The 15,589-nt window shown below is 34.1% G+C and overlaps 1 protein-coding gene across 1 annotated transcript in view; it reads right to left on the bottom strand.

Moving 5' to 3' along the window:
- LOC149933347 (activating signal cointegrator 1 complex subunit 3-like) overlaps positions 1-15,589 on the bottom strand; it is a 125,711-nt gene that overhangs the window by 89,715 nt on the left and 20,407 nt on the right. Inside the window, exons 8-10 of the mRNA XM_090156298.1 lie at positions 8,936-9,262; positions 6,569-6,709; positions 422-835 (exon numbers count right to left, since the gene is read on the bottom strand). Coding sequence (XP_090012424.1) covers positions 422-835; positions 6,569-6,709; positions 8,936-9,262 — 882 coding nt within the window. The remainder of the gene's footprint in view (positions 1-421; positions 836-6,568; positions 6,710-8,935; positions 9,263-15,589) is intronic.

The raw sequence follows: 15,589 nt of genomic DNA, 5'->3' as shown, positions 1-15,589 counted from the left end.
ATTCAATCAAATGCATAAGAAAATAAACGTATGCCCTCATGATGGGGGAAAAAGGTTTGGAAGAGCAAGAGTGAAATCAGCCGTGATAATCATTCCTAGCTTGGAGCATGGTTTCCTGGTAGATAATGAAGATCAATCTCCAGGGCCCCTTAATTATTTTCCAATAATTATTTTCTTTAAGGGATTTTCCTCATAAAAAGTCTTAAATTTTACAAGTTTTAGGAAAGTGTCTAACCTTTCTCTATATTTTCTCTCAGTATAGTAAAGTCGAATGAAGTGCAGTTATCTCAAAAATCCCCATATTCTTTACTTAATCATTTTAATTTTTAAATTATTTAATAATAATTTACTACATGTTATCATTTAACGTTATTAAATAAACAAATTAAGTTTTTCAAATATAAATTTAAAAAATACATACTTGACGGCCTTTGTTCACCATATTGTAAACTTTATCATAACAAATGTCATCCATATCTTGCATTTGTTTAAGAGAATTTAGTTCTTTAACTCCAACAAATGTTTGGGCTAAGGGAACAGGTCTAAAACGACCATCGAAAAAAAAGAGCCCAATATATGGGTTAACTCGTAGAAAACTAGCAACATCCAGGTAATTAGGCAAAGTAGCAGAAAGACCAACCAGCCTTATCATGCTTTGAGAAGATTCAACCTGCCGAATGGTTCTAGCTACTAGAGCCTCCAGAACAGGTCCTCTATCCCCATGTAGAAGATGAACCTCATCTAAAATCAGTAACTTTACAAGTTGGGTTAGAGCAACATCACCAGTTGACTTTCTTGTTACAACGTCCCATTTTTCTGGGGTTGTTACAAGCATCTAAGAAAAAAAGTATGTTCATGAAAAGTATCAAATAAAAACAGAAATACATGAACTGCAATTATCAGCGAACGCTTTTTTCGGGGGATACGTTTTCTTTATACACCAAGGGGATGGTGGAAATTTTCCTTCGATTATTTCGTCCCACCCGACCGCCAGGAAAATTGTTGTAGATGGGTTCAATAAATATAACTTCTTTATGAATAATGAGTAGTTTATTTATTTAATTAGTTAAATTAGGCATAGTTAATAATATACATTTTACATACAGTAGAGTGAACGATATAACGGCTTGGTCAGGAGTAAGACCACAAAAGAAAAACAAGAATGCGGACGCTATGATTTTTACAGGGTTGCCAACCACTAATACTAAATATTTCCCCAATGACGTTATGGCATAGATCTATTAACATTATCACAAAAATATCCGAGTGCACTTTGGCCACGACGAAGCGATGTTGGTCAATATTATCACATCAGAAACACTGTGTAAAAGCATCTATACTCGACATTTCAAAGGTTTTCGTACCAAATTTTAACAACTTATAAAAGGAAAATTCTCATATTTTTAATTTTTTACACAGACTAAAAATGATGATCGCAAAGCATAATTTTAGTTTGTGTTAACTCCAAAGTTTAACACCAGGTGGCGTATTCAAATGCTCACCCTGGAGAAGGAGATTCTCGTTTCTTGAGGAGGGCGAGATGACATACCGTGTTTAAGAAGGGGAAAACAAAGAATTTGCGTCTAGAACGCTGATAATTTCGGTTAATGTATTTCTGATAAAAATTAAAGTGATTTTTCTTATATTGTAAGGCCTAAATGACAGTGACTCAACTATTAGTTGACCGCTAAAGAAGGAATTAAAACATTGCTTTAAATAATTATACACTTTCTGTGTTTTAATGGCCAAAGTTTCCCTACTGGGTTCATAAAACAAGTTTACAGCCAGGGCCCAAGATTTTAGAAAATAGTGCTTGCTCTGGAAATCACTAGTTTTATATTGGGATAAAATCAATAGGTAATGTACATCAGTCACTTATAGCTTATTTCCAAGGGGTTCCCAGATAATTAATTTAAGCACTAAAATCAAAAGTAGCATAAGACCCAAAAGTGTGTGAGCTGTACCTTCGCGCCTATTAAAATTTCTAGTGAAACCTAGTCACACTATAGACTACATAACCTAATAGTTGGAATAGAATTAGCAACATTAAATAAGGTATTTTCCAACCCCCCCCCCCCTTCGTTTCCCTTTTTTAATTTGGGAAAACTCTAGCTACAATACCTTTCTGACACAATTTTGGGTCTTATGCTACTTTTGCTAAAATTGAGAATTTATTTTATATATTTCCAAGAAACACATTACTAAGAGTACTGAGAAGAATAAATTAGTTTGTTATTGTATTACAAATGGCACATTTGAAGAGAAGGATATCTATTATGTTTCGAATTTCATTTGGAAGGCTGTTCCACAGATTAATTCCCCTGGATTTCAGGGAGCTATCCCGAATACAAGAATTTAATGTTTAAGCAAAGAAATTTCGTTAGCTGCCTCTTGTATTATACTTATGGATGGTAGTTGGCATGCGAAAAAATTCTAGAATATAATTTGAGATTAGATAATAAAGATTAGATGCATGAATATTGCTTGATGCCTGTTACGTTTAACTTCGAGCTTTAATTGTGATTGACTGAGTGTTACAAGCTTCTGTAGTTGATCTCCGGAGATGTCCAAGTATAGTTTTACAGATTACATTTAATTGATTTCGTTGTTTATTAAGTTAAGTAGTCGTTGCAGAGCAATAAAGTATATCTCCGTAGTCATATAGAGGTTGATTATTCAGTTAACTAACATTGTTAGTGCGGATAATCCATGATCTTTTTCATACATCTCAAGAATGAGCTGACATGTTATGTTTTCGTCTAGTTCCAATCCTAGACACTGGAAATTCATTACTCGTTGTACTGTTGAGCTATTTAAGCCTTGAATATGATCCATACCATTATAATTCATTTTATAAAATAACAAGAAAAAGGACTTAATGGGGTTTAAGATCTGCTTTCTTTGTAATATTAGTTGTTGTAGTTTTAGTACATTTACATCGAGAGTCTTGATAAGAGCTTGTACGTCTTGATTAATATGAATATGAATAGATCTTTGTGGAGCATGAAGATCCAAGGCTTCAGAGATTTGAAGTTATCAGGTACATTGAGATTTTTTTGTAGATTCATGATAAAATTTGTTGGATTAAGTGTCGAGAAGAGTCTTGTCTACACAAATTTTGTTAGTTTTTTAGTGATGTGCGATTTACACACACAAATTAATTGATAGTTTGTGGCTCCGAAAGGTATAACTCCGCTAGCAACTATTTGGGATGGACGGCAGACATAAATATGATCGATTAAGGTCCCTGAGATTGGCCTTGTAATTTTGACAACAAGTTGTTTGACAGTGGTGGTGGCCAGGCATAATACCATGGTTTTAGTAGATTTAGATCATGGAATAAGATCACAATTGAAGTCCCTGAGTAAGATAATATTATTGTGTGAGTTACTCATAATTGACTCCAAATGAGGTTGAAGCTCCTTTAATGACTGTGGTAAGAGATCTGGTGGGCTGTAACAAACTCTGATGGTGATTGGTAAACTTTTGGGATAGCTTAATTGGCACCAGATAGTCTCCTTGAGGTTAGTCACACTTAAGAGGCATTCGGTTTTGAAACCATGAGATTTGGTTTGCAATAACGCTGTATTCGTAAGGGATGTGGGCCAATTTTCTAAGTTAAGCATAGTACTGTCTTGATTAGTAACTGATTCTATAATATAAGAATTCTTTCAATAATTGTGGCACATGGTTGGCCTTTTTAATTTTTTTTATAAAAATCAAATCAATTGCTTTTTTTGATATTATTGATTTTTATACAATTAATGGCTCTCTCAATGGATAATTAACGGATATTTTACTTTTATCAGTTATCTAATATTAAACTAAACTAAATAAAATCTTAATCAAATTTTAATTTTTAAGAATCTAATTTTTGCCAATTTTTATTCCCCCATTGAAATACATTGTGTGATTAAAATATCCCTCGATTTCTGCATCCCTTGATTTCTGTATCCATCGATTTAAATCAATTTTATGTAAATCAGCCAACCGGGTTTCAGAAAACTTAATTTTCCTTTATTTTTAAGTCCACACTGTGAAGGCTGTTAAAATTTTCAGAAACGCGGTCTAAGGATATTTCACTAGAGCAGTTAGAGAGGAAATACTTGTATGTTGGGTGGTTAGAGAGTAGGAGATCTTCGTTATCAATATATGTTCCTATTATTTTAGATTTCTTTCAGTCTGGTAGTTTATGACAAATGATATACCAGAGACATCGTTATTCACATTTAGTAAAGAGTTCTTCAATAAGACCACACTTGACTCGAGTGAGTAGTTTTGGAGTTTTTTTTATGGTATTTGTATTGGTTGGCTTATTATTGGTTATTGGGATTGTTAGGAGCAGTGAAGTTACTTTTTTCGGTTTGTACTTTTCTAGAGTATGAGCTATTTTTATTGGTTGGACTTTGTTGTAATACCACTTCTTTATGAGTGGAGGATCTTGAGTTGATTTTTGCTTCAAGCATTCAAGCGATTGAAGATATAATTTGGATTCTCTACCAAAGCACAGTGTTTCGAAATCGACTTTTTTGGGACAAAATTAATGAATAAAATATATTAAATGTGTATATATTTTTGATCAGACTTATATTCTTGTAACTGGCACCAGGGGGCCGAACGTTCCCCTCTCGGAATTTCGGTAAATTCCTTTTTTCATTGAATGTATAGACTTAAGTTGAACGCAAATTTAAAATTTCAATAAATTTGGTTGAACAGAAGCTCTGTAATAAGCACTCAAAGGGACCATTTTAACCAAAATAAGACTTTTTCAAAGGGCGATTTTCCAATATATCGCAAGTTGTAGCAATACTTTGCAACGCTGTCTTGTAGAGTAATTTCCGTAGAATAACCTGCAAAAAACTAGAATGCGACAGCGATCAAACTTCAAAAGATATATAAACATTTATCAAAAGAATTAAATTTGTTTGTAAACTCTATTTTATCCTGTCTCTGCTCATCTTTTTTTAATAGATAAACTTCTATTTTGTCCTACTGCTAGTAGAATTTATTATTCGTTTCATTAGTTCTCATGCACGCCTCGGATTCCAATATAATGTTAGAAAACTCTACCTTTGAGGTTTAGGTGTAGGCGGAACGTGGAAGGAAAAAACTAAATGAGACCAAACTAACACTTTAGCAAGCTTTTTTCGCTGTTTTCTTCGAAATTGTTTTGTTAGGCCCGTTATTTTCAAGAGAATGTCGCAGTCGCGGTGTTTTTGGATGATTAAAAAATAAAATTTAAGTAAGGTGGCTTTTTTTAAATAGCTAAATAATGCTGTAGTATGTTTTGTTTTAATTCACACTCGCTCTCTGTTTTCCGTCACGTACCTGCTGTATCTCAAAATTGACACATTCTTTAATTTAATTGTTACACGACAACCGATTGGAATCCATGGTGTGCGTGGAAACTAATGAAACGAATAATAAATTCTACTAGCAGTAGGACAAAATAGAAGTTTCTCCACTGTAGTATGGTTTATAGTGGACAATAAAAAACAAGATGAACAGAGACAGTATAAAATGGCGTTTACAAGCAAATTTAATTATTTTGATAAATGTTTATATATCTTTTGAAGTTTGATCGCTGTCGCATTCTAGTTTTTTGCAGGTTATTCTACGGACACTACTCTACAAGACAGCGTTGCAAAGTATTGCTACAACTTGCGATATTTTGGAAAATCGCCCTTTGAAAAAGCCTTATTTTGGTTAAAATGGTACCTTTGAGTGCTTATTACAGAGCTTCTGTTCAACCAAATTTATTGAAATTTTAAATTTACGTTCAACTTAAGTCTATACATTCAATTAAAAAAGGAATTAACCGAAATTCCGAGAGGGGAACGTTCGGCCCTCTGGTGGCATTTACAAGAATATAAGTTAAATATTCGTATAGAGCTAATGAATCTGATCAGAAATATATACACATTAATATATTTTATTCATATTTAATTTTGTCCCACAAAAGTCAATTTCGAAACACTGTGCAAAGTTGTCTAGGCACCAGGCTGTCTCTTCCTTTGAGATTTTGTTAAGTTCTCTTGTTAACTTTTCAAGATTTTCTAAAGCGTCATGCAGTTTATTAATTTGCTGGGTGAAATCATAAGCAATATCTAAAATTAACAGGAATCGCAAAACGTCTCTCCAACGGCAGGCCTTTAGTTTCATTGCTCTTTAATTTGGACAACTGATAACGAAAAAGGGGATGGTTGTAAAATAAAGAAAAAGAAAAAGGGAATTTGTGTGTTTGACAAACTGATTTGATGGCAACAAGGCAATTGAGAGGTTATGCATTAATTATTCTAATCGGCAATATAAAAATCAAATACGCATCTGTAGAAAATCTTGTTTGTTAATACTTAATACTTTTCAGTTGGCTTGTAAGACACTGAAAATTATTGTTTCAAGCTCAAGTTCTTTAATCTTTTTAAGGGAGGGCAAATAAGTTTTGGTATTTTTTTGATTTTACAGAAAGGACAAGGCTATTTCCTTCATTCTAGTAATTAAAGGAACCAACACTATTAATAAAGTAAAAATATCAGAAAAGATATACGAAAACAGAAATGAAACCAGCCTGTGTTTGAGCAATTTCTGCTTTGGTTGGTTGCATATCTCCAGTTAATTCTCTAACGCTGATTCCCAGAGGTTCCAATCGCTTCGAAAAGCTTCTGACCATTTCTGCTGCAAGCGCCTTCATTGGTGCAACATAAATTATCTATAATAAGGAAATTGTTAGAACTCAGATAATTTTCAATTATTAAATTGTAAAAATAATAATAACTTTTGACTTAAAAGATTTGAAAATTCAAGTTTACCAACAACTTGACATTTAAATATAATATTACATTATTTAAAAAAGGCATTCAGTTAAAAAAAAATTTAAGTGATAGAAACATTTATGTTTTCATAAGCAGGGGCGTAGCGAATAATGTCTAATTGTGAGGGGACCAACACCCTGCCTTCAGCTCTGGTTGGTGAAAGTTAGCAAGGTAAGGACTAGAGATGCTTTCCGAAATGTTGATTCGGCAACTGTGCTTCAACTCAAAGCTACACACCTGGATGGCAGCATTACACTTAATAATAATAATAATCAGCTAGGCTAATACCCAAGGCACCATCTAAGGCTCAAGTCATCTAGCGACTTATAATGCTTTTAAACAGGTGGCTGGGTTACAACTTGGATTAATAATATGTTACTGGATATTGCACTACAATTTTTAGGCGTCTCTCAAAATTCGCCGTTAACACTCAGCGCCATCTATCGCCGAAACATTGTTTTGGTGATACAGGCTTTACAACGTGCTTTACGGTATAGGCAGAGAGGCTGCCACGTGTTAACTATAATTAATTGTTAGGACACTTATGAGGAATTGGGAATCCCAAACGCGAAGATAGATAACAGTCCCAGCTCCAAAAGAAATGCTTCCAATTCTATTATTCCTCTGGTAAGAAACCTCTTTTTGTTCTACACTCAGGAAATAACCTTTTATTATTTACGCCAACGAAATTTCAAACCGTTATTTTCGAAATCCCGCGCCTGCGCCAAAGAGTTTGTCACACCGTATCCCCTGGAAATGCTATCCCGTACGCGCTTTAACAGGCGACTATTGAGAGACGCCCTTAAATGCCTTAGCGAAGGCTGTAGTGCAATATCCAGTAACATATTATTAATCCAAGGTTACAATGTGAATGAGGGTGGTGGCAAGGCCTAGGTTCACCCCATTTACTTGAAAAAGCGTTCAAGGATCTTCCCCCTTGTAACCCCTCTAAGCAGTTGGGCAGTAAGCCCTTATTCTCACTCCAGAGTGGGGTTTGGAGCTATCAGTGAACCAAGCAATTTCATCTTTGGTTCCAAAGAGTGTTCCCAGTCCAGTCAATCCAGATTAAAAAGTGAACACTAAAGGGTTTATGAAAGTAAAACCTATCTTATGTTGTCAGAACCCATCTTTATTATTAGTAACTATAATATTCTCAATTAGTAGATCTCAACCTCTAAGTATAGATGAAGGGGAAGGATATTCAGGCAGTGTTGCCAGGCATAAATTCAGCCCAATCGAAAATTAAACTAGCCATTGGCGTAGCCAGAAATCCTCCAAGGGAGGGGTTTAAACTATATAAAACACCTAAGAAGTGTCGAGAAGGGGGTGAAACTTTGGTACAGCCAAGATACGCCCACGGGGGCGGGTTGACACGGAAACCCTCCTCCTGTCTACGCCACTCAAGCCAGCCCAAAAAAGCGCCCATTGTCAAAAATGTGTTTTTTTTTTAAAAAACCCAAAATATTTGCCCATTTTAAAGTCAAATTTTCACAAAATGGAGTGCCATTTTTATAGAAGCGCGAATTTTTGGTGAAATACTTACTATGCATAAACAAAAACCAAACCAAAAAAATATAATTTTTGTTTTTAGCATATTTGACATGTAATATTAGGGTAGTCACTGGTAATCTTTATCCACTGAACAATTTTGCAAGCGCTCTTTGGTGAAAACCACAAAAGAAGCCAAAAATTTCGTCTCCCACCCAAGCCTTTCTTCCCTCGCCAAGCGCTTTGAAAAGGAAAACCACCCATCTAGCAAACTCTGTATTCAGGAGAAATTGGGGCAGTTCTCATTGCTTCTGTAATGCGAACAGAAGCCAGACTTCAGAATATTAATATATTCTGCCTGCTTCAATTTTATGAAAACTAGCAGACAGCTAACAAAAACTAGTATATTTATAATAACGAATCAAACGCGAGAGATTTCACGTCACTGAATTTTAAGGCGGCATAAGCTTTTTTGACCCAACCAAAAATGTCACGCCAAAAAAACCCACAGGTGATATTCATTCCAAGTTGCATAATGGATTCCAGATATTATTTTTATCTCAAATGGTTTTATTCGCATTAAAAGTCACTTTTTCCATTAACAATTTAAATAAAAAAAACAAGAAGTCACTTACTTTAAATTTATCCCTCCTAACAACACTTCCTTCCATATGTTGTTTAATTTGATGCAAAATTGTAAGCATGGCAATATTGGTTTTTCCAGCTCCAGTTGGAGCACAAATAAGCAAATTCTCATTTGTATAATAAGCAGTTTCATAAACCATAGACTGTATTGTGTTTAAGTGTTTTATTCCTTTGAATCCCAACTGTCCTATGTCATCCATGCTAACAACTGGAACCATTTTTTTACACAAATTTGAAGTATCAGCTTTAAAAGCTGGAATGTTGACTTCTTCATATTTTGCAGTATTATTTCTCTCACAATTAGCTGGAAGCAACATCTAAAATTTGAGAAACCATCACAAATTATTCAAGTCACATACAATCAAAAACATTGCGAAACTTATGGAAGTTTAAAATAAATTTTATCTTGAAATGTACCCACTAGACACATACAATTAGCAGTTTCGCAAAATCCAAATTTATTCTCAATAACTACCATTAATAGAGAATGGGGGCTGGTGAGTTGGGAAACTTTTTGGTTTATTCCCTGTTCTCAACCCTCATGGCTCAGAAAAGGGGATCACGTTTCTACCCTAATATATGGCTGGAGTAGCCTTATAAGTTTGACAGTGCTCTCCGTTGTTTGAATAGCCTTTGACTATATAGATAGAACCAAGTGATTTTTTTTTACTTTAAGAGGTTTTTTTTAAATGATATAAGCCATGCCAATTCATTAACTGTAAAATAATTAATTTTAAATGCACAAATGTATACATAAATGTACACACACAAATGTATACATAAATGTACATACACGAATGTATACATAAATGTACACACAAATGTATACATAAATGTACACACAAATGTATACATAAATGTACACACAAATGTATACATAAATGTACACACACAAATTTATACATAAATGTACACACAAATGTATACATAAATGTACACACAAATGTATACATAAATGTACACACACAAATGTATACATAAATATACACATAAATGTACACACACAAATGTATACATAAATGTATACATAAATGTACACACACACGTTACATAAACGTACACACACACGTTACATAAACGTACACACACACGTTACATAAACGTACACACACACGTTACATAAACGTACACACACGTTACATAAACGTACACACACATGTTACATAAACGTACACACGCATGTTACATAAACGTACACACGCATGTTACATAAACGTACACACGCATGTTACATAAACGTACACACGCATGTTACATAAACGTACACACGCATGTTACATAAACGTACACACGCATGTTACATAAACGTACACACGCATGTTACATAAACGTACACACGCATGTTACATAAACGTACACACGCATGTTACATAAACGTACACACGCATGTTACATAAACGTACACACGCATGTTACATAAACGTACACACGCATGTTACATAAACGTACACACGCATGTTACATAAATGTACACACGCATGTTACATAAATGTACACACGCATGTTACATAAATGTACACACGCATGTTACATAAATGTACACACGCATGTTACATAAATGTACACACGCATGTTACATAAATGTACACACACGTTACATAAATGTACACACACGTTACATAAATGTACACACACGTTACAAGAATGTACACACACACGTTACAAGAATGTACACACACACGTTACAAGAATGTACACACACACACACACACGTTACATAAATGTACACACACACGTTACATAAATGTACACACATACACACGTTACATAAATGTACACACACACGTTACATAAATGTACACACACACACGTTACATAAGTGTACACACACACGTTACAAGAATGTACACACACACGTTACAAGAATGTACACACGCATGTTACATAAATGTACACACACAATGCACACACACTTTACATAAATGTACACACACGTTACATAAATGTACACACGTTACATAAATGTACACACACGTTACAAGAATGTACACACACACGTTACAAGAATGTACACACACACACACGTTACAAGAATGTACACACACGTTACAAGAATGTACACACACACGTTACATAAATGTACACACGTTACATAAATGTACACACACGTTACATAAATGTACACACACGTTACATAAATATACACAAACTTTACATAAATATACACACACACGTATACATAAATGTACACACACGTTACATAAATATATACACACACGTTACATAAATATATACACACACGTATACATAAATGTATACATGTTCAATAAATGCATACATACATGTTCAATAAATGCATACATACATGTTCAATAAATGCATACATACATGTTCAATAAATGCATACATACATGTTACATACATGTAAGCATACATGTTACATAAATGTAAGCATACATGTTCAATAAATGCATACATACATGTTACATACATGTAAGCATACATGTTACATAAATGTAAGCATACATGTTACATAAATGTAAGCATACATGTTACATAAATGTAAGCATACATGTTACATAAATGTATGCATACATGTTACATAAATGTATGCATACATGTTACATAAATGTATGCATACATGTTACATAAATGTATGCATACATGTTACATAAATGTATGCATACATGTTACATAAATGTATACATACATGTTACATAAATGTATACATACATGTTACATAAATGTATACATACATGTTACATAAATGTATACATACATGTTACATAAATGTATACATACATGTTACATAAATGTATACATACATGTTACATAAATGTATACATACATGTTACATAAATGTATACATACATGTTACATAAATGTATACATACATGTTACATAAATGTATACATACATGTTACATAAATGTATACATACATGTTACATAAATGTATACATACATGTTACATAAATGTATACATACATGTTACATAAATGTATACATACATGTTACATAAATGTATACATACATGTTACATAAATGTATACATACATGTTACATAAATGTATACATACATGTTACATAAATGTATACATACATGTTACATAAATGTATACATACATGTTACATAAATGTAAACATACATGTTACATAAATGTATACATACATGTTACATAAATATATACATACATGTTACATAAATATATACATACATGTTACATAAATATATACATACATGTTACATAAATATATACATGTTACATAAATATATACATGTTACATAAATATATACATGTTACATAAATATATACATACATGTATGCATAAATGTACACACACAAATGTATACATAAATGTACACACAAATGTATACATAAATGTACACACAAATTTATACATAAATGTACACACACAAATGTATACATAAATACACACACACACAAACGTACACACACATGTTACATAAACGTACACACGCATGTTACATAAACGTACACACGCATGTTACATAAACGTACACACGCATGTTACATAAACGTACACACGCATGTTACATAAACGTACACACGCATGTTACATAAACGTACACACGCATGTTACATAAACGTACACACGCATGTTACATAAACGTATACACGCATGTTACATAAACGTACACACGCATGTTACATAAACGTACACACGCATGTTACATAAACGTACACACGCATGTTACATAAACGTACACACGCATGTTACATAAATATACACACGCATGTTACATAAATATACACACGCATGTTACATAAATGTACACACGCATGTTACATAAATGTACACACGCATGTTACATAAATGTACACACGCATTTTACATAAATGTACACACACAATGCACACACACGTTACATAAATGTACACACACGTTACATAAATGTACACACGCATGTTACATAAATGTACACACGCATGTTACATAAATGTACACACGCATGTTACATAAATGTACACACGCATGTTACATAAATGTACACACACAATGCACACACACGTTACATAAATGTAAACACACAATGCACACACACTATACATAAATGTACACACACCCGTTACATAAATATACACACAGACGTTACATAAATGTACACACACACACACGTTACAAGAATGTACACACACACGTTACAAGAATGTACACACACACGTTACATAAATGTACACACACACGTTACAAGAATGTACACACACACGTTACAAGAATGTACACACACTACATGTACACACACGTTACATAAATGTACACACACACGTTACATAAATGTATACACACGTTACATAATTGTATACATACATGTTACATAATTGTATACATACATGTTACATAAATATATACATACATGTTACATAAATGTATACATACATGTTACATAAATATATACATACATGTTACATAAATATATACATACATGTATGCATAAATGTACACACACATGTATACATAAAGGTACACACAACGTACACATAAATGTACACACAAATGTATACATGTTACATAAATGTACACACAAATGTATATGTTACATAAATGTACACACAAATGTATACATGTTACATAAATGACCACACGTATACATGTTACATAAATGACCACACGTATACATGTTACATAAATGACCACACGTATACATATTACTTATATACATGTATATATACATGTATATATTACTTATATACATAATTATATACAGGGTGTCTCAATTTGCTCGATCAGGCCATTTTTCTCAAAATGTATTTATGCTAGGGTTCTGAAATTTTCAGGGTTTATTTGTTAGGTATGGAAGGGTTTGGTTACTAAATTTCAGAAAAATCGAACGATTTTGTGCCGTTTTGGAAAAATTATTTTTTTCACCGGTAGGTGTCACGCAAAATGTTTCAATAAAATAGTTGTAGGGCATAGTCGAAAGTGTAAAAATAATTTTGGTTCAGTTGAAAAAGACCTATTTTTCACTGAGTTTGGAGGTCGGGGGAAAAAACAAGTTGTACTAGCAGGCAATAGCCTTTAACGTAAACAATCTTACATAATCACAACACACATGTACATTTATTTTAGGGAACTTATGCTTTCAGCTATGTAGTTAATAATCAGATCTGCAAAAAGTTATTGTTAAAGAAAATTATTACTTTCAACACCTAATTAGACAAAGTAGACAAAGACCGCGTCTTCCATTTCGACGTGGTTACGAGTAAGATCATCAAAGATTTGTAGACCAAAAATGACGCTTATTTTCTTTTGTTGTTTTTAACGTGAAATATCAATTGTCCGAGTAGTATTTAAAGCGTTTACATTATCTCAGCTTGGCCGATTGTTGTCCAGTATGCCTCTTTACACTCGACATCAGCGCGCTCATATGCTAGAATTATTTTACGGAGAAGGTCGTCGTAATGCTACTCTAGTAAGTCAGTTATTTAGACGAAGATTTCCCAATTGCAGACCAAGTCATACGACGGTTCTTAGAGTGGTCCGCGACTTTGACAACTGGGGTAATATCAATCCGAGGTTTCGTGGTCGTGGTCTCCAGGACATCGACATGGAAAACACCATACTTGCCTACTTCGTCGCCTATCCTCGAGCGAGCGTCAGGACTGCCAGCTTTGACTTAGGGTTGGATCGAAACTACGTTTGGAGAACACTCAAAAGACACCATTTTCATCATTATCAAGCGACACTTCACCAAGGACTGCATGACGGTGATAGACAGCGCCGACTCGACTTCTGCAATTGGTGTTGCCTCATGGCTGACGCACACCAGGATTTTCACGATCAACTACTGATGTCTGACGAATGTTCATTCGGAAGAGATGGGCCTTTCAACCGTCAAAACCAACATATGTGGGACTACGAGAATCCACACTGGGGATTTCCTCACCGCCACCAAGTGCAGTTTCGCTTAAATGTGTGGGCTGGTCTGTTAGGTGACAGAATTATGGGCCCGTTCTTCCTGCCAAATCGTCTGAATCGTCAAAACTACTGGAGTTCCAAAATGAAATATCCAACGTGTTGAACGACATTCCTCTGGCCGAGTACAGACGCATCTGGTTCCAGCAAGATGGGGCGCCACCTCACCAATATCGTGACGTGGTTGCATATCTAAACGACGAGTTTCCTTGAAGATAGATCGGAAGAACTGGTCCTGTTCGTTGGCCTGCAAGATCCCCTGATCTAACACCACTCGACTTTTTTCTTTGGGGATTCGTAAAGGACTACGTATACCAAACACCTGTGACGAGCGTTGAAGATTTACGACAAAGAATCATCGAAGCATGTCGCCGGGTGACTCCAGAAATGGTTCGGGGAGCATTTCGCAATATGCAACATCGTGCATATTTGTGCATTGCATCAGAAGGTGGCATTTTTAAAAACATTTTAAAGAAGTCACTTGGGCTAATTATTATTTGTTTATTTTTCGAAATCTTATAACTGAAATGCATGTTACCTACAATTCGTTAAAGGCTATTGCCTGCTAGTACAACTTGTTTTTTCCCCTGACCTCCAAACTCAGTGAAAAATAGGTCTTTTTCAACCGAACCAAAATTATTGTTACACTTTCGACTATGCCCTACAACTTTTCTATTGAAACCGGTGAAAAAAATTCCAAAACGGCACAAAATCGTTAAATTTTTCTGAAATTTAGTAACCAAAGCCTTCCATACCTAACAAATAA

The sequence above is a fragment of the Leiobunum rupestre genome, chromosome 8 (genome assembly GCF_980474605.1).
Source record: "Leiobunum rupestre chromosome 8, qqLeiRupe1.1.hap1, whole genome shotgun sequence".
In the NCBI taxonomy this organism is placed as follows: Eukaryota; Metazoa; Arthropoda; class Arachnida; order Opiliones; family Sclerosomatidae; genus Leiobunum; species Leiobunum rupestre.
Note: the sequence above shows the minus strand (reverse complement) of the source record. Positions and strands in the feature narration are given on the sequence as shown.